The 25,608-nt window shown below is 37.4% G+C and overlaps 1 protein-coding gene and 1 non-coding gene across 2 annotated transcripts in view; both read right to left on the reverse strand.

The window, feature by feature from the left end:
• Acer3 (alkaline ceramidase 3) overlaps positions 1 to 25,608 on the reverse strand; it is an 88,431-nt gene that overhangs the window by 48,815 nt on the left and 14,008 nt on the right. The window contains exon 2 of the mRNA XM_036201595.1: positions 2,803 to 2,913. Coding sequence (XP_036057488.1) covers positions 2,803 to 2,913 — 111 coding nt within the window. The remainder of the gene's footprint in view (positions 1 to 2,802; positions 2,914 to 25,608) is intronic.
• On the reverse strand, positions 1,681 to 1,842 carry LOC118576899. The gene has a single exon (XR_004944095.1). It is a non-coding gene; the product is annotated as a U1 spliceosomal RNA (small nuclear RNA).

Consider the following 25,608-nt stretch of genomic DNA (forward strand, 5'->3'; position numbering starts at 1 on the left):
AATTTTTTCATCCTTCCTTACATCTAGATTTAAATCACATAAAGTTTTTCCAAAATGCTGGGCATAAATTCACACATTTTCTTTCAGCATTTGTAATATTTTGTTTTTTATATTTGTATTTCTGATTAATTTAGAATTTATTTTTGTGTATGATGTAAGGTATATATTCAATTATTTTACTTCCTTTGCCCCAATGACTGGAGATGCCATTTTATCAATATTTGGTAAGCTATGTGTGTGCAGGAATTTGTGTATTTTTATTTTATCTCATTTGTTGGCATATAACTATTTATAATAGTTCCTTATGGCTGGGCAGTAGTGGTGCATGCCTTAATCTCAGCACTTAGGAGGCAGAGTCAGGAGGATCTCTGAGTTCAAGGCCTGCCTGGTCTACAGATGGAGTTCCAGGACAGCCAGAGTCACACAGAGAAACCCTGTCTCAAAAAACAAAAACAAACAAAAGTTCCTTGTGATTCTTCGTATTATTGTATCAGTTGTAATTCATCATCTTCATTTTACTGATCATATGCATTTGTCTCTATTTCATTTATTTCTGCTCTGGTCCTTATTATTCCTTCCTTCTGTTACTTTTAGTGTCTACTGTTTTTCATTTCTTGAGATGTAATGTTAGGGTTACTTGCACTCTTCTTGATATAAACATCCTTTTTTGAACTGCTTTTGCTATCTCTCACAGCTTTTCATATGTTGTATTTCTGTTTTATTTTTTTCATTAATTCACTATTTTTTTTAGGAGCATATCTGTAGAGTTCCTAATGTTTTTCTTGTTATTTGTAGTTTTACATCATTCTTACCAGGAAGATACTTAAAATCATTTCAATCTTAAATTGTTAAGAATTTTTTTGTGAGCCAACATATTATCTGTCCTGGAGAATGTTCCATGTGCTGTTGAGGTACACATGTATTCTGTAGCTGTTGGGTGTAATGTTCTGTAAACATCTTTTAGGTTTATTTGGTCTATAGTAAAATTTAGATCTGCTGGGTTTTTTTTTGTTGTTGTTGTTGTTGTTGTTGTTGTTGATTTTGCCTGGATAGTCTTAAGTGCAAAAATGGTAAAAAGAAACAAAGATGGTCAATATATAATAATAAACAGGTCAATTCATCAACCATATATATATATATGGTTGATGAATTGTATATATAGTGTATTGGTATATATCAAACATATATATATATTTGATTTTTAAATTAGTATTTCCACCTTTCCTTTAAACTTCTCCAATAGATTTCTGAGTTGTTTTTACTAAGGTTAGTTAAGCTTCCTTTAAAAAACTGTTTAAGATATATTTATGTGTATGAGTGTTCCACCTGTATGTATGTCTGTGCACTATATACATGCCTAGTGTCTGCAGAGGTCAGAAGAGGGTGTCAGATCCTCTGAAACTGGGGCTATGGATAGTTGTGAGCTACCATGTGGGTGCTGGGAACTGAAACCAGGTCCTCTGCAAGAGCAACAAGTGTTCTATACCACTGAACCATCTCTCTAGCCCCTTAGTTAAGCTTCCTTAAACTATTTTGAAATTTTTTTGACAGATTCTTCCATTCTTCTGGGATCAATCACTGACAACTTATTTTGTCTGTTTGGTGAGATCATATTACATTGCTTGTTTTTAATGCTTTTAGACATGAAATTTTTTTTTCATTGTTTACTTATAACAGGGGGGAGAGAGTGCAAATGCAGTCCTCCACTACCACAAATTAAGCAGTCAAGTTTCCCGCATTTGGGGAAATTGCAGGGGTCAGCACATCCAGAGAGCAATGGATAAGTCTCGCCCTGGGAAAACCACCCTTGTGATCATGATATCTCCCCTGCCAGGTAAGTATTAGACATAAATGTTGCCTTCCCATTGAAGAATTAGGTATTATTTCAGTCTCTGCCAGTATGGCTTTCTTTATGCCATCCTTCTTAATTTAACCTGTTCAGAAATTCTAAGCAGGCAGATTTGTATTTCCTAAGTCTGTGACCATTGTAGACATTTCAGTACTAAGGGGTGCTCTTAGACTGGGATGTTATGAGTCTTACAAGGGCTCCAAGATTGATGGGGGAGCCTAGCTATATAGATCTGCAGAAGATACAGGGGGGTTACTCAGAACATGTTGGGAAAGCATCAGAGGAACTCAAGAAACCTGTTGTGGTAGACCAAATAGAGTGCATGACTCATGCCTCTCCACAGACGTGACAGTTCTCTGACTGCAAGAACAGGAGCTGAAGCTGACATTGGATCTCCTTAAGATCTGTTGTGACACAGTAATGGCTGAACCTATGCTGGTGGTCCAGACATGCATGCATCTCCCAGCAGTTCCTCAGAGTTTGGACAGTTCTCCAACTACAATGAGATATAGATCAGAGTTTTGAGCCAAGCAAAGGGTAAATTTCAGGTCCACTGTCAAGACCAATGTCAGAAGGCAGATAAACCTCTCTGCCACTGCTCTAGTATATGTGATTCCTTTTGAACACTTTGGCATATCAAACAGAGCTATACTCAAGCCTTTAGTGTAGCACTTGAACTCAGGAGCACAACTGGGTGTGTGTGTACATTCTCAAAACAATCCTCTTGGGTCTCAGGCTCCACTATAGTTGCTCAACTTCTTATCGAATCCTGAGACTCAGAGAGACTATTCTGTGGAAGGTTGTTATGTGAGATCTCTTTTATGGACATTATGGATATTATCCCTCTTATGCTACAGCTTTTGGTGTTCATTTATTCATTTGAGACTGTTTACTTAAGTAAGGAAGATTATATTATAGCACACCATTGTTTTCAAATGAAGTATTCTACATACCTGTGAGTGCTAAATAAGCAGCAATATACCGTTTTTCCAGTCCATCTCTAATGCTCTGAATTGCACCAAAAATTGGAGGTATGATCATAATCAGATTACTCACTGTATTCCCTACAGGAGAAAAACACAAGAAGATATTTAGATTAACCAGTAACACTTAAGAACACATTCATTTGGTCTTTAGCAATAGTTAAATAAGGAATTCCTTGGAAAGACTGTGATAATATATCTTCAAGATACTACAGAAAAGTCTTTATTCAATAAAAAATTTCGCAAAATAAATAAAACAAAGATACTTCCTGAAAAATGAAACTAAGAATGTTCTAGAGTATACCCACTTAAGATAAAATTCTGAATTCTAAAAGCAAGCAAGGAAAGGATCCCAGAAAATCCTCAGAGATATAACAGTTAAGTTAGCTGAAGATGGAAGTCTATAATCAAAGTGCGGTTCTCTGTAAGTAAATGATAATATAAACACTGATATTATAAATAATATAAATAATGATTTTTAAAATTTAAGTGGACCTTATATGACTTTTGTTCTCATCTTTACAAAAACAAAGTTCCAAGGAACAGCAACAAAGCTCAGTGGGCAAAGGTGTGTTACCAAGTCTGATGACCCCATTTAATTCCTAGGGAGAAGAATCAATTCTTTCACACTGTTTTCCGATTTCCACATGTGTTCTGGGATGCATATGTAAATAAATGAAATATGATAACAACAACAACAAAAAACCAAAGTTCAAACATGAATAGCAAAAGAATAAACCAAATCGCAAAAGTTGTTAGTAAACAGGGAAAGAAATGACTAATCAATACAAATTTTATTATAGGCAGAGATGAGTAGCATTTTTTCAATGTTTCAAGTGTATGGTTTTCAATATAGCTACTGATATCAAGATAAATTATCAATTAATTGAAAACGTAGAATGGAGATATTTTCTCAAACAATCAAGGATTGAAAAAGTATATTTGCAATACATCTTTTCTCTGGAATCAAGTAGGTAATACAATGAGCCAAAATAAGGACATTACTTCTGAGAAGAGATGAGATAAAAGTCTAAGAAACAAGCTGCAACATAGGAAAGAAAAGGACCAAGAGGAGTGCTATTTAAACTATCACTGATGACATAGCTGAAAATAAAGCGGGAAAGTCAAAAACTGTGGGAAATTTCCAAAAATAGAGAATTTAGTAAGTCAAAATGTTGGCAGGATATTTGATAGAAGTATTGGAAAATCTGTACTAAAAATTTAGTCAACCTGGTCTCAACTGATCCAGGCATCTGTTGCTGAATATTAGGCTAATTCAATTACATGTAATACTGTAAAGTGTAACCACAAACCGTTGGTTCTCCATATCTGTGAATCCTGTATTGGTGGACTCAACCCACCACATACTGGAAACATTTTTTAAATGTTTGTACTAAACACATACTTCTTGTCAATATTCTCTCAACAATAAAGTATAGTAACTACTAACACAATATTTACATTGTGTCAGGTATTTTAAGTAATCAAGGTATAAGGATGCATACTGAAGGATGTGTGCCGACTACATGAGAATATCATGCCATTTTCTATAAGAGACAAGCATCTGTAGATGTTGATATTCACTGGTGTTCAGAAGAAGGCATCAGATCCCCTGAAACTAGAGGTACAGGAGTTTGTGAGGCACCATGTGGGTGCTGGGAACCGAACCCGGGTCCTGTGCAAAAGCAACAAGTGCTCTCTAACTCTGAGACAACTCTCCAGCCATATGGTTTTTTAAAGCTGATTGCAGGTTGGGGATTTAGCTCAGTGGTAGAGCGCTTGCCTAGCAAGCACAAGGCCCTGGGTTCGATCCTCAGCTCCAAGGGTGGGGTGGGAGTGATGAAACAAAAGAAAATGAAAACGTTGGTTTAAAGAATAGACATAAATTGTTCTCTAAATAAAAAATTATATAAATGATAGCCAATTTAGGGTTACTAAACAAATAATATAATGACTCCAGACTTAAAACTTTTTTTTTAAATTAAAAACTGCTATTAATCAGGTTCTAACCAGAACTGGCAAGCCATGGAGCAATTTGAGCAGCAAAAATTTACAAGAAAGAATTGCTGGGTTGGGGATTAGCTCAGTGGTAGAGCGCTTGCCTAGCAAGCACAAGGCCCTGGGTTCGATCCTCAGCTCTGGGGCACACACACACACATACACACACACCAAAAAAAAAAAAAAAAATTTGCTGAAGGGGGTGAGATGTACCTCAGTTGGCAAGAGTTCTTACCTATCAAGTGGGAGACACTAGATACTAGATTCTCAAATTCACACCAACCAGGTGGTGCATGCCTGTAATTCCAGCATCAGGAGCATGAAAATCACAATTTAAGGTTATCCTCAGCTATATAGAGAACTGAAGGCCAGTTTGGGCTATATGAGACTCAGTCTCAAATATAAGACATATTGGAGCCAGGTCACCTAGTATTATATACCTACAATCCCAACACTTGGGAGGAAGAGGTAGAAGGATCTCAAGTTCAAGTTCAGATTATTAATTAAAAGAAGGAAATATGAGTAGCTAGTTGGTAAGAAGCAATGAGAACCATGAAGAATAAAGGAACAGTAGGTGCAAGGAGAGTAGACCTACTATCCACTGTGGTAGAGCAGTAAAAGAAGATCCCTCGGGGCTGAGATGCAGACCAACACCCATAGTTCACTGAACAAACAGTAGAGAAGCTGCTGTGCGACACGCTACCAAGCTTGCTGAAATCCACCTACTAAAACCTACCGAAAGGTTGGGCAATATAGCTCTTTGATAGAGTGTTTGTCTAGCATGTACAAAGCCCTGAGCACCATCCCAGACAATGCACAAACTCAGTGTGGTGGCACATGTCTATAATCCTAGCACTCAGAAGTAGGAGAAACATCAGAAGTTGAAGGTCATCTTCCACCGCATAGAGAATTTGAGAGCAGCCTGAGATACATGCCCTGTTTTACAAATATGCACACATATGCTTGCGTGCACATAAACACACACACACACCTCTCGCCCATCAGAAATCTGTCTTCCAAGGTGCCCACAAAAGCTGACCACCCTGTGGGGGTGGGGAGAAGTTACTGGCTACTATGTGCTTTGGACTAACTAAGGACCTAGATATTAAAGAAGCTTCCTGAACTTATAGGAGCAACATATATGGTACCAATTTCACCTGGACTTCAAGAATAGCCACCCAAGAAGTTGCCTGGCCAAAACACCAACACCAAGAAGGAAAAGCCCTTCCTCCTGTGATATATCTCTAGTGCTCTCCACTGACAAAGTTTAACTCCTGCTAGTTGTTTAACAACAGTTAAAGATAGTATAGAATTGAACACTGAATTGGGAGCAAAGAACAGGCAATAAATCGATTCCAGCAGTTAAACTTCTCCCATCAATTGTGTCTGAGCCCAACTATGGCTGGTGAAGGTACCCTAATAACCACATAAAAATAGGAGTTTGAGGTGAAATAATGCTTTTCCTTCTCTTCCCCATATATTTTAATGTGGCTGTAGTGTTTTGAAATTTAAGGTATTAAGACAAATGATAGAAAAATAAGGGCTAAATTAATTCTGTGAAGAATTTATTAACTTGGAGTTAACTCCTAGAAAACTATATTAAAAACAGCTCATTTTCTGGAAATAAAAACATTCATTCATACACTGCACAACAGTTGTTAAGTATTTATTAAATAAAAAATGCTGCTTGGCTATATATTTAAATGAATTAAATAATCTTTTCTACAAGGGCTAGAGAGATGGCTCAGTAAGTAAAGTGTTTCCTCTGTAAGCATGGGGACCTGAGTCCAGATCCCCATAAACTATGTAAAAGCTGAGTGTGGTTGCATGTACCTACTAGCTACTAGGGGTTGGAGTTGAGACGGGCAGATTCCAGGGGCTCACTAGCTAGCCAGTCTAGCAGAAATGATGAGTTCCAGGTTCAGTGAGAGATCCTGTTTCAAAACAGAAAGGTGGGGCACTGGAGAGATGGCTCAGCAGTTGAGAGCACTAGTTGTTCTTCCAAAGGACCTGGGTTCAATTCCCAGCACCCACATGGTAGCTCACAGCTATCTGTAACTCCAGTTCCAAGAGATCTGACACCTTCATGCCAAAGCACATAAAATAAAAATAAGAACATTTAAAAAAAAACAAGTAAGGTGGAAAATTAATGAGGAAGACATCTAATGTTAACCTCTGGCCTCCACACCCACATAAGTAGGTGAAAGAACCCCCTATACATACATACATACATACATACATACATACATACATACATACACACACACACGCATGCACACACACACACACATAAATTTTTAAAAATCTGAAAAGTTTAAGCAGTCTCTTTATATAATAATTTGTAGGCCAGGTTGGCAATATTCTAGTTATTTCAGAATTGCTTAGTAAAGTCATTTTTTCAAGAAAGACTCATATATTAAAATATGGCTTTATGGACAAGTGGTGGTGGTGCATGCCTTTAATCCCAGCACTTGGGAGACAGAGGCAAGCAGATCTCAGTGAGTTTGAGACCAGCCTGGTCTACAGAGCAAGTTCCAGGACAGCCAGGACTGTTACACAGAGAAACCCTGTCTGGAAACCTCCCCCTCAAAATATGGTTTTATGATTTCAAGCTGAAATGGCCCTCTACTCATGATTTGACCACTTGTTCCCCCTGCTGGTGACTCTACTTTGGAAGACTCTGGAATATGGAGGAGATGGGGCCTAGCTGGTAGAAACAAATCATTAAGGATAAGTCCTTGAAGGTTATGCCTAGCCCCTCGTTTGTGTTATGAACAACTCTGCTTCTTGGGCCACAATGTGAACAGCCTCCACCACACTCAGGCTCTACATCTACCCTACCAGGACGAGCTGCAACGACGATAAGTCTTCAGATTACTTTTATCATGTACAGGAGTCATAACGACAACAAAGCAGCTGATAATGCACATTGAGAAAAAAGAGAGAAAAGAGGAAAGGACGGTAAGCAAGGATGAGTTTAGAGGAGAACTCTGAACCAAGGTATACAAGCGAGATGTTTTGTTTCAGCATGACAGTAGGTGGAGCTAGTGTGTTTAGCAGGCTAACTGCCCAGTATTCCGCAAAATTCATAGGACCCTGAGGTGACTAGATGCTGCAATTTGGAGTTTAGATGAATTTACAACTATATAACCATCTCCCAGAGCTAAAAATCAAAATATAGAAGCATTAGAACCTAGTAAAGCTACAAAAAAAAAAAATACCCATTGTGTTTTGCTGATGTTTTTGAAACACTCCTACACACTTCTACAGCCAGAAAATGAGCTACATGAAAGCTATAAAGTAACCCTGAAGTTCCCCAAAGTTCATTTTGACAAGGAATTTCATGAAATGTCCAAATAATGATAAAAATTCCTAGGACTTCAGAGCTGGAAGAGGACAGGGAGATCTTGGAATTTAATCTCTCCAATTTATAGTAGACAACATATTGTTCTATGGAGGCAATTTGTTTGTTAGCTAACATCTTAGTTTATATATGAACTATAAATGAAAAATATTAAAACAATTACATATTTAAAAATATGATCAGGTTAAAAAAGGAATAGTCAGATGATTCATATGTGTATTCAGTCTCAGCATATCCAATATCTTCTAGGCCATGCATGGTGGTGCATACCTTTAATACCAGCACTTCAGAGGCAGAAGTAGGTGGATCTCTGTGAGTTCAAGGCCAGCTTGGTCTATTACAGGACAGCCAGGGCTATGTAGAGAGATCCTGTCTCAAAACAAAACAAAACCAATGCCTTCTGGCCTCTAAGGGTACCTGCACTCAAGCACATATCCACACAGGGACACAAACAAATACACACAGTTAAAAGTAAAAAAGTAAAACTAATAAATTATCCACCATGGCTTATGAAAAATATTTTTCACAGCTTAAAAAAATTTAAAGCCACATTATAAAAATGAAATACACATATTAAATCACAATGGAAGCAGAGTTTAGGCTTGTGAAGAAACACAAGTAAAGAGATAAAAGAGGAGCCAAAGCTCCTTATCAGTTATGGCGCAGGAAAACCCTGATCTCATAAGATGGAGGTTAGAGAGGAGGGAAGAGACTCAGCAGAACAGTACTATGGCAGAAAGGTCCAAGGTGAACACTAAACATTGAAAAGAACTTTAAGTAGATCACATGAGTCAGAAGAACAAGAGAAGATGGTCATTAACTCACCGGAGAATTATTATTATTTTTTTGTTTTTGTTTTTGTTTTGTTTTTCGAGACAGGGTTTCTCTGTGTAGTTTTGGTGGCTGTCTTGGATCTCACTCTGTAGACCAACCAGGCTGACCTCGAACTCACAGAGTTCCACCTGGCTCTGCCTCCTGAGTGCTGGGATTAAAGGCTTGCGCCACCACTGCCCAGCTCACTGGAGGAATATTTGTTGAATGAAAACATCAGATTTTGTTACAGGTCAAGAACAAAAGGTTTTCAAACATGTTAAGGTAATGAGGAGGCACAAGTGAAATGACAAAATCTGAAAATGGTTATTTTGATAATCCCAACTTCCTTTACATTTTAATTAAAACTTTCAGAGCCTAATGTTACAGGTCAAGAACAAAAGGTTTTCAAACATGTTAAGGTAATGAGGAGGCACAAGTGAAATGACAAAATCTGAAAATGGTTATTTTGATAATCCCAACTTCCTTTACATTTTAATTAAAACTTTCAGAGCCTAACTCACGTCTGCTGACATTAGGTTAAGTTTTCTCCAACCACCTTACAGAAAACTGACTCCTCTTCTAACAGCACATAATGTTCTAATCTCTCAGCCAGCCCTCAGCTCGGATTACCTTGCACAGATTTCATTTCACTATATGTCTTATTATCCAAGGGCAGTGGCCTTACATTCATCCACTCACTCAAATGGTAAAAGACACAAAAAGTGATCAAGATGGCACAAAGGATAAAGGCACATACCCTGACTCTAAGCCTGATGACTCTAAGCCTAACTCCTGCAAGTTGTCCTCTCCCTCCATGCATGTGTTGTGGTGAGTATGTAAACACAAGTTTACACACATATAACTTTTAAAAAAGATACTATAAAGCAATGGTTCTCAACCTTCCTAATGCTGCAACCCTTTACTACAGTGGTGACCCCAAGCCATAAATCATTTCAGTGCTACTTCATAACTCTAATATTGCTACTGTTAAGAATCACAATCTAGGGCTGGAGAGATGGCTCAGAGGTTAAGAGCACCGACTGCTCTTCCAGAGGTCCTGAGTTCAATTCCCAGCAACCACATGGTGGCTCACAACCATCTGTAATGAGATCTGGCACCCTCTTCTGTCTACATAATAAATAAATAAACCTTAAAAAAAATCACAATCTAAATATCTGATATACAAACCCCAAAGGGGTCATGATCCACTGACTGAGAACCACTGCCATAAAGAAGCATAAAAACAAGATAGCCTACACAAAAATTAAACTAGCACCAAGTCTATAAAATAGTTCTTCCAGCTGGGTTCAATTCTCAGCACCTACATAGTGGCTCAAAACTGGTCGGTAACACCAGCTCAAAGGGGATCCAATGTCCTCTTCCCTGTCCTCCAGGGCCACAAGGCACATAAGTGGTGCACAGATATGCATATAGGCAAAACATCCATACCCATAAAATAATACAATAAAAAATAAAATTTAAAAAAAAACCTAAGACATTTTAAATTAAATGACATTGTTCAATTAAAAGTAATTTATTTGATGTAGCAAGTTCAACTCCATTATCATAATTTTTCATTCACTCTTCATTTACTTATAATTGGATATGCTGAGACTGAATACACATATGAATCATCTGACTATTCCTTTTTTAACCTGATCATGTTTTTAAATATGTAATTGTTTTAATATTTTTCATTTATAGTTCATATATAAACTAAGATGTTAGCTAACAAACAAATTGCCTCCATAGAACAATATGTTGTCTACTATAAATTGGAGAGATTAAATTCCAAGATCTCCCTGTCCTCTTCCAGCTCTGAAGTCCTAGGAATTTTTATCATTATTTGGACATTTCATGAAATTCCTTGTCAAAATGAACTTTGGGGAACTTCAGGGTTACTTTACAGCTTTCATGTAGCTCATTTTCTGTAAGTACAAGTCCTTTAAGATGTATCTTAAGGGGCTGGGGAGCTGAATTGGTGGTTAAGAGCATTTACTGCTCTTCCAGAGGAACAGAATTTGGCTCCCAGCACTCACAATGGGAAGTTCATAACCAACTGTAACTCCACTCCAGAGGATCAGGTACTTTCTTCAGACAGCTCCTCTTCTGGATTCCTCAAGCACCCGTACTCACATCTGAATATGTACATAATATGTACATAAAATTCAAAATGAAAATAAATTTTTAAAAGATGCATTTTAAGTTTAATTAATAAAATGGGACTATTTAATACTGCTAAAATTTCACCAAGGACACCATTTATACTTTTCTCTTTAAATGTGCATTGGTGTGAGATTCACTAGAACTGGAGTTACAGACAGTTGTGAGCTGCCATATGGGTGCTGGGAATCTGACCTGGGTCCTCTGGAAGGGCAGCCAGTGCTCTTAACCACTGAGTCTTCTTTCCAACCCAACACCATTTATACTTTTTTTGTTTGGTTGGTTTTTTTTTTTTTTTTTTTTTGGTTTTTCGAGACAGGGTTTCTCTGTGTAGCTTTGTGCCTTTCCTGGAACTCGCTTTGGAGACCAGGCTGGCCTCAAACTCACAGAGATCCACCTGCCTCTGCCTCCCAAGTGCTGGGATTAAAGGTGTGCACCACCACCACCGCCTGGCAATTTTTTTTTTTTTTTTTTGCCAGAGCTGAGGACCAAACCCAGGGCCTTGCACTTGCTAAGCAAGCGCTCTACCACTAACCTAAATCCCCAACCCCTCATTTATACTTTTATGATTTATTTTTATTAAAGCTTTTACATTGGCATAAATAATTTCCTAAAATGCCTTCAAACATGTAAAATAATCTTTTTGTAATTTGTTACACTTACTTATTTGTGTAGGGGAACACACAGGGCCGGAATGCCAAAGGCATATAGAATATTTGCAGGACTCAGTTCTCTCCTTCCACCATGTGGGTCCAAGATCAAACTCAGGTTGTCAGGCTTAGCAACAAGTGCTTTTACTCACCTTCTGAACCATCTTGCCAACTCAAAAAGTTTTAAAAATTATCTTAAAGTAATCACAAGAGAGAAAATATTTTCCTTTGTTCTTCAAGACTCTAAGGATTCCCAAAGATTAGTAATCTAGGTTCCATAACTTAAAAATAAAAGTATCACTGTTATCTGTTGGAATATTATTTTAAGGTGTGTTACATGTTTATGCTGTGGAGTATTTGTTTAGTGATGCAAAAATGTGTTTCATTCTTTTATGTTGCATTTGTTTAACTCTTGTGATGCTGTGTTACTTTGCCTGTCTAAAACACTTGATTGGTCTAATAAAGAGCTGAACAGCCAGTAGCTAGGTAGGAGAAAGGATAGGCAGGGTTGCCAGGCAGAGAATAAATAGGAGAAGAAATCTGGGAAGAGGGGATCTAGGAGCAAGAGGAGGAAGAGGAAACTAGGGGTCAGCCACACAGCCACAAAGTAAGAGTGAAAGTAAGATTTCCAGAAATAAGAGAAAGGTAAAAGCCCAGAGGCAAAAGGTAGATGGGATAATTTCAGAAAAAGCTGGCTAGAAATAAGCCAAGCTAAGGCTAAGCATTCATAAGTAAGAATAAGCCTCTGTGTATTTATTTGGGAGCTAGGTGGTGGCCCCCCAAAGAGCTAAAAGAATCAAAGAGTAGAAAACAAAAAACAAAACGACAAAAACAAAAACAAAACAAAACACCAGTTATCCTTAATATAGAGTAGTGATCTGCCACTACTTTTTAAAGATTTATTTTTAAATTATGTGTATGTATATGGGTCTGCCTATGAATATGTGTATATGGGTCTTGGTGCCCGAGGAAGTGTCTTAGTTAGAGTTTCTATCACTGTGAAGATACCATGACCATGGCAACTCTTATAAAGAAAAACATTTAATTAGGGCTACTGAACCATCTCTCTAGAACCCTACCACTGCTTTTTAAAAAGGGGATTGCAGGGGGCTGGAGAGATGGCTCAGAGGTTAACAGCACTGGCTGCTCTTCCAGAGGTCCTGAGTTCAATTCCCAGCAACCACATGGTGGCTCACAACCATCTGTAATGAGATCTGGCGCCCTCTTCTGGTGGGCAGACATACATACAAACTGAATACTGTATACATAATAAATAAATAAATCTTAAAAAAAAAAAGAATTGCAGAGTTTCATACTGTATGAGATATTACAGTTTGGGTAATTAATCCTTTATTGGCGCGCGCACGCACACACACACACACACACACTAATGTGCACACAAAATAAAATTATGTTAATAGCTTCTTATTTAAAGAAGTTTAAAAATACTGTAAACATCTGTCTCATTTCCTTGGGCTGCCATAACAAACGACCATAGCCAGGGTGTCTTTATGAATTTATTGAGAAGGCTAGAAGTCTTAAGTCAAGGTGTCAGCAGAATTGTTTCCTTGTGGAGGCACTGAGGAAAAACTATCCCCTTGTTCCTTGGAGCTTTGGATGAGCTGGCATTTCTTGGCACTCTTCGGTTTGTAAATGCATCATTCTAATCTTTGCCTCCATTTTCACCTGCTTTCTTCTCTCTATGTCATTGTGATTTCTTCTTTGTATAAAGATACGAAGAAATGAATTTAGAATACCTTAGTTCCGGTATAATTTAATCTCAGGATTTTTAAAGACCCTATATTCAGATCAGGTCATATTCTGAGGTATCAAATGGACATGAACTTCAGGTGAACATTATTTACCAACATAATATCATAAAACATACTTTTTTTGAGACATGTTTTCTCTGTATTTTTGGAGCCTATCCTGGAACTCGCTCTGTAGACCAGGCTGTCTTCAAACTCACAGAGATCTGCCTGTCTTTGGCTCCAAAGTGCTGGGATTAAAGGCATGCATCACCACCACCCAGCTCATTGAACATACTTTGAAAAGAAAACATAACATATTTTAAAGCAGTAATTCTTTTTGCTTTTTGTTGATTTTTCCCAGACAGCATTTCTCTATGTCACCCTGGCTGTCCTGGAACTCACTCTGTAGTCCAGACTGGACTCAAACTCAAGAAATCCATCTTCTTCCCACCTCCAGAGTGCTGGGATTAAAGCTGTATGTCACCACTGCCTGGCTAAACCAGCATTCTTTATCAAACTAAAATTTTGTTAAACTAAGGTCTAACATGCACATAGTTCACTAAAAAGTGAAACAAGCCAGGTGATGGTGGTGCACACTTTTAATCCCAGCACTCGGGAGACAGAAACAGGCGGATCTCTGTGAGTTCAAAGCCAGCCTGGGCTACAGAGTGAGTGAGTTCCAGGATAGGCTCCAAAGCTACAAAGAAACCCTGTCTCGAAAAACAAAACAACAAAAAATTACCTTATATAATGTAGTAAACATAATTTTTGAACATACTTTTGAAATTTATTTTTTTTATTTTATGTATATGAGTGTTTTGCCTATGTATATGAATGTTTTGCACACATGCAGTGCCCAAAGTGGCCAGAAGAGGGAGCCCAATCCCTGAAACAGGAGTTATGCATGGTTGTGAGCTGCTATGTGGGCGCTGGGAACCAAACTCTGGACCTTCACAATAGCAGCAAGTGCTTTTAATTGCTGAGCCATCTCTCCAGTCCTTAGAACATTCTTCTTTGTCTATGCATTTTATTATCTCATAGGTTGAATTCCTATGAAGAGAATCTCCTCCTGGATACTACCTAGCATTTCTTTTTAAGAGCTGGTTCTTCATAGGGGATGGTTGCTAGCAATAAGAACTTCTATACTCCTACACTCCCCTGGCCAATTCTCACACCAATCCAAGATTCTTTGTTGTGAAAATTAGAATCAGCTGCAATAAAAGCAGCACTCTTTTGGACATTTATAGGAAGGTGGTATAGTTAATGCCTAGGCATCCATATTTAGACCAAGTGTACTGTATAAAACAGTAAAATCAGAAAAATATCCTATGAAACACCGTATAATAACAGATTGAAGAAAGCATGCTTAGTAGCCAAAAATGAACTGGCACTGGAAGTTCCTATCAGAAGTCCTGGTTTAAAAACGACTCTGGGTTTGGACTCCAAAAAGTCACAGATCAGCTAGATGGGTAGGGTGGCTAATAGGCAGGTTGGTGAGTAAACTAGTTTCAGGTAAACCTTTTATTTATTTATTTATTTTTTTAATTTTAAGAGTTGTACTCCCAACTCTTGAGTGTACATTTATTTAGTGCTTTGTCATGAAATTATCATGAAATTAAATTTACATAAAGAACTACTACATGCTGAAGTTTGTAGTCACCAGATTCACAAAGCTGTTCTCTACGAAAAGCACTTGCAAGACTGTTTTAAGATGTGAGTTTAACTACCTGCTTTTTTCATGAGCACCATTTTAATTTGAAAGAACTGACAGGTGAATTATGAATTAGTTCTTCTTGGGAATATGGAAGATCTTCCTGGAAATACGCAAAGGAAATGTTCCTTCAAGAAAAATAATTGTATGGTTTTTTTTTCAAATGACAAAATAATAGCTTTTCAATCAAAACTTAGTTTTGAAAATCTCTTAATTTCCACTGTGAAACTGACAGCTTATCAATAGTTACAGGCTTACCTGGTGATACCAAAGTGTTATATTAACAACTGTGATTTCTTAAAAACATTGAATAAGTACCTTATATCTAAAAGACCTATAATAAGACTGAACCTTTTTTTCCAAGTGACTGAGGCAGGATGCTTGTAAAATCATAGATTTTGTAAAAGATCATTCAAAATGCAAGAAAAATTAATGTATTTTAATGTGACATAGTAAAGCAAGATCAATGATACAGTCATGGGAGTCTATGCTTTAACTTATCATAAGACTACAACAACTTGTCAAGTTTAGTATACTATCAAAGAACACCCACAATTATTGAGAAAGACTATCAAAATATTCTTTTTCCAACTACCTGTCTGTGTTAAAAGCCTAATATTTTTATAAACTTGACCCAAAACATTATTATAGATTAAATGCAAAGGAAAAAGGGAGAACCCAGCTGACTTTTTATTAAGCCTAATGTCAGAAACTTCTAAAAATGTAAAGAAACACCACTCTTATTATTGTGTGTGCACATGTGCCTGAAGTATGTAGTAGGGCATCTGTGCCACAGTCTACATGTGGAGGCCAGAACTTTGTGAAGTCAGTCAATTCTTTCTTTTCACCTTACAGGTTATAAATTCAACTTAGGTCATCAGATTCGCAAGGCAAGCACCTTAACCCACTGAGCCATCTCACTCTCTAAATAATTTTTAAGAGCAAGAAGAGATCTTCAAAGCACAAAATTTGAAAAGAACCAGAGACAGCACTATGAACACATTTCCCATAGTCTGGCAGGTCTTTCAATATTGGCCAAGGTTGAGAGTGGGAGAGTCTTTTTTAGTAAAGTTCCCATAATGTACTTCTGACTAATAGATTTCCATTGGCGCTGTAGGTCAGTAACAGAATTTTGCCCAGTATGGAGGGCAAAATCTTTAGCATTTGAAAGAAAAAAATCAGATGGAATAGTAGCATGAGATTCTATAATAATGATATATAATAAATTACGATACAGGAGGTTTAAAAAAAAGTCATGAAAATCCTTAGAGTAGCTCTGGAAGCTTGAGTTTTTAGATGACAATAGATTATACAAGTATAAAAAAAATATTCCAAGAATTCAAACACTTGAAAACAATCATCTCTTTGCAAAATCTCTTTCATTCTCTAGCAACAAAGAAGCTTTCTTATACTAACCACCAGAAATTTAAAGGAGCAGAACTAAAAATTAGTGGTAGAATTAAGGATTCACAAATAGTTCAAGATACAAGAACTCTTCATATTATACAACTCCAGGGTTTCTTCATATCTCAGTTGACTGCGGTTGTTTAGTGACATGAAAAAAATGCAAAGATGAAGACAAACATGAGCCAAAGCCCTGATCAAGTTTTCAATATTTACAATTTCATTTCATTTTATTGGTTATACAGTATTTTAGTATAAAGCTACATAATATTTTATTTACACAAATTTCTAGCAACCAATATTTAGCTATTTTCCAATTTTTTTTTTGGTTGTTGTTGTTGTTTTTTGAGACAGGGTTTCTCTGTGTAGCTTTGGAGGCTGTCCTGAAACTCACTCTGTAGACCAGGCTGGCCTTGAACTCTCAGAGATTCATCTGCCTCTGCCTCTTGAGTGCTGGGATTAAAGGTGTGCGCTACCACCGCCCGGCTCTTTTCCAATTTTTATGACAATGGTCAATGGTATAATCACTAAAGTGCGCGCACACACACACAAATATGCACATGTGCACACACACACAAAATCCTTTTATGAGTATTTAAAAAATCTTATTTATAAAAGGCTGTGCACAGTTACAGCTTCAGACATGCACTTGTTTTCACTTTTCTCTACCTATATGATGCTTCAACATAAAAATGTAAAGAACATTAACCTAATTGCTTTCCCTCTGTTACAAATGAGGGGATAGAGATTCCACATCAACTGGCTTTCCTACATTTATAGAGGAAGCATAAAAGCCATCTCAAACTAATGTCCTCAGTAGATGTCCCTTTCCTTAACCCTATTCTACTTTTTTACCTGTCTTAACATATGTTTTGCAATAACAAAACACTAGAGACTGGAGGACTTATTTACCTCAGTGTTCAGGAGACAGAGATTGCCAAGGGCTTCATGTTGCATCATAACCTGGCGGACGAAGGGAGAGTAATGTACACAAGAATAAGGGAGATGTCAGGCTCACTCTAAAGATAAATCCCATGACCTAATTATTTCCAAAAAGTCTCTACTCACAATATTGTGACATTGGGAATTAAATGTCCACATGAGTTTTAGTAGTCATAAATCATATTTAAACCATAGCACTCTCATTTCCCCTTCCTGGTTGCAAAAAGTATCTAATAAAATTATGTTCTCTCACTGCTGACCCTAAACAAAAGTCCTTTTATCTATCTGCATTGTTTTTTGCTAGTGACAGGGAACATGGGTATGGATACAGAAAGTAGAACCACAATTGAAGCAATTAGGAAGTTATATAAAACATTAGTTAAAACAGGACAGCAGACACAGCTCAGTGGTAGAAGACTTGTATGGCATACACCTAGTCCTAAGTTTGAGCCTAACATAAATGCACACACGTGAGTGCACTCATACACACACACACACACACACACACACACACACACACATCATCATCATCATCATCATCATCATCATCATCAAAATAATATGATGCTGAAACAAGAAAGTTCACTAATATAGATTGGAAAGTCCAAATACATACACAAGTACATTTAAGATGTAGCATGTAATAATGTTGGTTTTCAAATTTTTGGAAGAAGACTTTAACAAATGGTAAAAGGTGACTGAACTAAAATTGAGAAAAATTAAGCTCTTCCAGAAGCCATAAGAATATACAGCACATGATAACTGGCATTTACAAGGTCAACCCACCAGATGAATAATTCTCTGATGGAGGAACCTCGTCAAGCAAAGCTTACAAGGACACAGATGCTGAATATTGTTTGCTTCTGTCTGTAATTTTCTTATGTGCTACCACAATTCTTCCTTAAAATAGTTATGGGATCTTCTCCCATAGCCTGGATTGATAGTGTATTCTCTCCATGAATATATTGGGCACAATGTCTGTGGATTGACAGAAAAATTATTTCTTCTTCTACTGTAACATTTTGGTGAATAAAATATAATTTTGTAGCCAGGCTTTTGTTCCACAGCTTCAAGACAATAACATACAATTAGTTGATTTAAAATCTCACAGCAAGTTCAAAGTAGACTAGACATCCCTGCAAATGAATCATAAAATAAACCTTCACAAAAAATGCACAAGGACAAATTCCCAGATGTCTGATTGTTGAACCAAGATCACAGGCATAAAGCAACTTTCGTGCCAGTTCTTCTCTTGCTAAAGTCTGATTGATAACATAAGACCTAACTCCCTGCACAAATTCCTCTGTACAAACTCCTAACTTTAGTCTTATGATACAAAACTCAAGGGTCAACCAACTAACTGTTTATGCTGAGATACTGAAATTTACATGGGTGACAGAATAGCAATTAAAAAGAGTCCAGAGAGAAACTGCTTTCATCCAGCTAAACCATGGGAAAAGTTTTCACAACTAGCCAAGGCTGCAGATGATAATCTAACTTTACAGCCCTGAAATAAGAGTTCCAAGTTTTTGTCCTTGTGATCTGAGGTTGCATGCAGGATAAGAAAATATATCTTAAGATTTGGGATGATTTTCATGATACTATCCTTCAGGGAAGTGCCAAGCATGCCATGGTTACTCATTGCCAGCTGCACTGGCTGCACTTCCCTGGCCAGCACAGCAATCCAAGTCCAAAAGAAACTGGCACTTTTAAATGTTAATTTAGAATGTTTATCACACTTAGAAATACAGAATACAATGTATAATTTCTCTATTTTCTAAGTTCCCAGATAGTTTAACTTTTTAACCCCTTTATAGGTTATATCCTTGGCAAGATAGTGAAACAGCCGAATCCTCCTTCACAGCTGCAGCTGTGCCACTAATCAGAAAGCTGATAGATCTACTTTGTGTGGTTATCAGGATGCTCTGCTTCTTATCATTTACTCAAGAAATGTAATGTGGCCCTCAAATGTAACTCTTATATTGTCTAAAGCTTTCTGTTGGGAATATATAACTGGGAAAAGACAAAGAGGAAGATTTTCAACATGGAATAATAAAGAAAGTTGCCATCAGAAAGGGTGTATTCCTTTCCTACCCATCAGATAGAAAGTTTAATTCTCACCAACACTGTGGATTTTTCTACAAACCCTGGGTGTGGTCTTGGAGCTTTTTCTCTGAGATTGCAATTTATTGCAATCTTTTTCCCATATCTTATATATTAGGTAAATCAAATTTCATTTTGAATATGTAGGAGTAAAGTATTAAGAGAACTAGGACAGAAATTTAAAAAGATCACTGCATACTACTTGAGCAGCAACACAATACAGCCCACTGGGAATTTCAACCTCAAGCTCACCTGAAACCTAAATTTATAACCCGGATCCCAGTGATTCAACTCAAAGATAAGCAAAGCAGTTCACAAGTTAAGATCCTTTGATATCTTCCACAGCTTCAATGTCTACCTTACCTTTCTCTTGTTATGCTCTCTTGTGTTCCTTTAAATAAAACTTTATGGTGAATATGGTTTATGAAGATGAATGAGTCCTTTAAGATACCCAATCTTGTGCAATATTTATAATATTTTCTATAATTTGCACAAGTGCAAAAGTAAACCATGTAGCCAGTTTATATTCTTATAAAACAAAGTGTCTACATCTTATACTTTTCTTATACTTTTCCTAACTTATAATAAATATATTCACATCTACAGATATTCACTTCCCAAAGCAATCCTCTAAGTGGATAAATATAGAAGAATACTCATTTACTAAAGGCACTGAGGCTCAAAAGAAAAAATGATTTGTTCATAGTTCTTCAACTGAGAATGCAGTATGTGGTGATATATTGTGTTCCCCAAAATATTGTGCACCCTAATAAACTTATCTGGGGTCAGAGAACTGAACAGGAACTAGACAGACATAGAAGCCAGAAAATGGGGGCACTCACACCTTTAATCCCAGCATTCTGAAGGCAGAGATCCATCTAGATCTCTCTGAGTTTAAAGCCACAGTGGAAACAGCCAGTCAAGGTGATTCATGCCTTTAATCCCAGGAAGTGAGCCTTTAATCCCAGGAAGTGATGGCAGAAAGCAGAAAAGTATATAAGGCGTGAAAACCAGGAACTAGCTGGTTAAGCTTTTAGGCTTTGGAGCAGCACAGTTCAGCTGAGAGGCATCCAGTCTGAGGAAACAGGATCAGCTGAGGAATTAGCACGGTGAGGTGGTTGTGGCATGTTCTGCTTCTCTGATCTTCCAGCATTAACGCAATACCTGGCTCCAGGTTTGTTTTTATTAATAAAACCTTTTAAGATTCCTGCTACAGCAGTAGGTTCAAACTTAGGACTAAGCTTATGAATTGTACTATACTGCCTCCAAAATATGAAACAATTACCTATCTATGGTATCTCCACAATAACTCTGGGTTTAAGGTCACACCTCTTATGCTGATGAGCCTACCTATATTTACCAATTAAGAGGTAGGTAGTTTTTCGGAGGTGTTTTGTTTTGTTTTTCAAGACAGGGTTTCTCTGTGTAGTTTTGGTGCCTGTCCTGGATCTTGCTCTGTAGATCAGGCTGGCCTCGAACCCACAGAGATCTGCCTGGCTCTGCCTCCCAAATGCTGGGATTAAAGGTGTGCACCCCCACCCCACCCCACCCCACCCCCACCCATCCCCCACCCCCAGCTGCAGTAGTTAGTTTTTAATAGCAATATATAATGTTGATGCTAAGAGACTAAACATCTTCATGGTCTCACTCTATTTATGAGCACCTATTAGAGGGTTAAGGCATTGTGCTGAGTAAAACTTTTAGTAAAACAGACATTTTTGAGAAGAAAATAACTTTTTAGTTCATAAGCAAAAAGGAAGATAATTTGAATTTGAAAGATAGTGAAGACTTTTAAAAAAATTTTTTTTAAGACAGGTTCTCACTATGTAGAGCAGAAGATAGTATGGAACTCACAAAGATTTATTTGCCTTTGCCTTCAGAGTGCACAACCACATCCTGAATTTATAGCAAAGCTTTAAGTCCTTAACCAACATTTATATGCTACTTTCAGGTTTATGGAAGTCATTTTCCTCATCTAAATCATAAGGTATTAGTAATCTAAATGACAGCTAAAGAAAAATTAAGCAATTTGTCTTATATAAAATATCTCAGCTGGGCAGTGATGACACGTGCCTTTAATCCCAGCACAGGGAGGCAGAAACAGGTCAATCTCTGAGTACAAGGCCAGCTTGGTCTACAGAGTGAGTTCCAAGACAGCCAGGGCTACACAGAAAAACCCTGTCTTAAAAAGCAAAACAACAACAACAAACAAACAAACAAACAAAACCCTCAAGGAAAAGTCAGGATTCACATACAAGGATACTGATTGTAAAATTTCTATTCTCGGGACTGGAGATGGCTCAGTGGTTTATCAGTGGTTAAGAGACTGTACTGCTCTTTCAAAGGACCTGAATTTGACTCCCCATACTATGTCAGGTGGCTAACAACTACTTGTAACTTCAGCTCCAGGGGACTCAATGTCTTCTTCTGACCTCTGGCAGGCACTGCACAAATAAATTCAGATTCACACATATAGATAATTTTTTTTTTTTTAAATCTTGTCGGGCGGTGGTGGCTCACGCCTTTAATCCCAGCACTTGGGAGGCAGAGACAGGCAGATCTCTGTGAGTTCGAGGCCAGCCTGGTCTCCAAAGTGAGTTCCAGGAAAGGCACAAAGCTACACAGAAAAACCCTGTCTCAAAAAACTAAAAAAAAAAAAAAAATCTTAAAATGTCTCTTCTAATTCCACTTTGTGAACTTTCTCATGTTGTTCTGTATTGTGTATATGTTCGTGTGCATGCATGTGTGTGTAGTTATAGTTCAGAAAATAAACTCAGCAAGCTTTTACTTATTTTATAAAAAATACCATTAATTTCACATTTTAAAGTAAAATAAGTTACTTAAATGTTTTAGTAAAGATTGTATTCTCTTCATAATTGATGGCTATACATTTTTAATTATAAATTTATCCAATTACGTATCATTACCCTTCTAGTAGTATTATTCAATACTTCAAACATTTTTTCAAATTATATAACAAATGAAATAATTCTATTTAGAAAGCTTCTCTGTGAATATGAAAAACAAAAACAAATAATTAATTTAGATATAGTTATACAGAAAATAAGCTGTGAAATCCTTTTGAAAATGTGTAAGTGGTTGTTTAAGTGTTCCAATGTTTCCATCTTCAACTCTATGAGCAGCTAAGTATTAATTTTAAAAGAATATTAAGTAAAAATAATAGGATTATAAATTTACTAAATTCTTTCAGAGTGTTTAATTTGAATCTGATTCCTAAGTAGTAGGGAAAAAAGCTTAAAAATTATAATTTTTTTTTTTAAATTCTCAAACCTCTCAAATGTACTAAGCCACTCCTATCAGACTTTCTGAACCAAGTTTCACTAGAACAAGATATTTCTCTCTAAGGTATTCATTCACCGCCCAAGCGTCAGCTTAAGGTCTGGTGGAAAACAAAAACACAACAACTGCTTTAAAGAAAACAGGTCAGCCAAGTAGAGTGAGCCATGGTACCAAACAGAAATTTCTCTGTGATCCAGCTAAAGCAACAACATTATCAAACACATACATAATACATATTTCCATGGTCTTTCATTAAGTTACAATCTAAATACTTAATTTCACATTTTACTTGAAATAAATAGAGTTAAAGTGCAAAAGCAAGTTAGATAAGAGCAAAAGAAACAGAAAATTTTTATATTCTTGGAATCACGATAGTAACCATATTTATACAACATCCTTTGATATAAAATGCCATCTGTGGGTTGGGTATTATTATCATCCTTATTTTACTTATCAGAGTACTTGATTCCCAGAGAAAGTACATAAGTTGCTCCATGTTGTATAGCTATTAGAACAGAATATCTGGATTTAACTTCATGTCAAATCTCTTTGATAACAAGCTATGTTCCACCTATCACACCAGATTGAAAAAAAAAAAGGAAACAATATAGAAAATACAAAATAACAAGTGTTAATCTCTGCTAATAATTCTAAAGGGCAAGCAAACATATTATACATAAGCTGGAACTTATCTAAACTTCTAAAATGTATTTATTTGTATGCCTTATAATTAAAGAAATGACACTGCTGAAGAGTCTTTCACTGCTATAAAGAATCATTTACTGGGGCTGGAGAGATGGCTCAGTGGTTAAGAGCATTTGTTGCTCTTTGACCCTGGTTTGGTTCCCAGCACCTACATGAAGGTTCACAACCACTTATAACTTCAGTTTCAAGAGATCTGATGCTTTCTTTTGACCTCCACAGTCACCAAGCATACACATGGTGCAAAGACATACAAGCAGGCAAAACATTCACATGCAAAATAAAATTATATGTTTACCAAAATAATTTTAGAAACAAAGACAAAAGAATCATTTATCTTTTTTGTTATTTTCCTTTTCAGTTTTTATTAATTCTGTGGATTTCACATCATATATCCCAATCCCCTTCACCTCCCTGTCCCTTCCCATCTGCCCTCTGCCCCTGCAAACTCCCCCACAAAACAAAATAAAGTAAAATTGAAAAGGAAAAAAAAAAAATCTCGTCATGGAAGTTGTACTGTGACCCAGTGTGTCACACAGTGTACCCTTTAGTCCATACATCTTTATTTGCAAGATGTATGGACTAAAAAGAGTCACTGGTGATTCAAGGCCTCTGACTTCTGCTGGACCCTCACTGGGATTCCTCTTGAATATCTTGCTGTTGCCCTGTGTCATGGACAAACTGCAGCTTTGGATCTGCAAGACTGGCCCCTTTATGCACTCCAGCAGATCGTGGATGGGGTGGATATTAGGGTGAGCCAACTCATAGGCCTAGTTCTGGGCGTGGTTGGTTGCTGGGTTGGTCAGCCCACCAGCTCGATCTCATCCTCATCACTGGCGTGAGCTCTTCAGCATCACCCAAGCTAGCTCACCCTATACAGCAAGCAGGAAGGGGCAGGATGGGGTTTCCTGCTCTCACTTGCACCTACACCACCAGGGCCACCTCTACTGTGTTGCCCAGTCGAGGTGCAGAGGCCACTCTCCCCAGTCTGCAGCTGGTGAGGGGCAGGGTAAGTTCTCCCACTTCCATGCCCCTGAGACTGCCACAGGTGCCAAGGGGCAAGAGGGGGAGGGCCTCTTTCCCTTGCCCTTGCCACCACATGGCATACAGGGGGCGGGAGCAGCTCTCCCACTTCCATGCTCTCAGGGACAGCTCACACACACACACACACACACACACACACACACACACACGCAAGCATGCGTGTGAAAAAATCTTAGAAAATAGGCATTAGCAAATCAATAAATAAAGAATCACACAAAGATGAAAATATTCAAAATATGAATATTTTATAATGTTTAAATAAAAAGTAACAACAAAAAGCAAGCACAAAAGAAAAAGATTATGACCAACATTGAGACAGATTTAGAAAAAGAATCCTGTAGAAATGAAAACTAAAAAAAAGAAACCTAAAATAAGTTGTAAATTTAGAAGAAAAATCAAAATAAGGCTGAATTACTCAAGTAGAGGGGGGCGGGCAGGATAGGGAGGACAAATAAATGAAGCTGAGCTGAGTTTCAGAACGTAACAGCAGTATCACATAAAGCACAAGCGTACAAAGCTGAGGTTACCATAGAAGAAAGCAAAGGCAGGTTATGAAAGCCTACCTATGCTAAACTCTCAGTACTACATTCCTGGTATGCCGATACTACTTAGACGATTATTTTGTCAGCTCAAGAACAATTTCATCAAGGTTTAAAAGAAAGCCTGCAGAGCTGGGAAGCAGTGGCACACGCCTTTAATCCCAGCACTTGGAAGGCAGAGCCAGGCGGATCTCTGTGAGTTTGAGGCCAGCCTGGTCTACAGAGCGAGATCCAGGACAGGCACCAAAACAACATGGCTCCCTGTCTCGGAAAAAAAAAAAAAAAAAGAAAA

Source organism: Onychomys torridus, chromosome 1, assembly GCF_903995425.1.
Source record: "Onychomys torridus chromosome 1, mOncTor1.1, whole genome shotgun sequence".
Taxonomy (NCBI): Eukaryota; Metazoa; Chordata; class Mammalia; order Rodentia; family Cricetidae; genus Onychomys; species Onychomys torridus.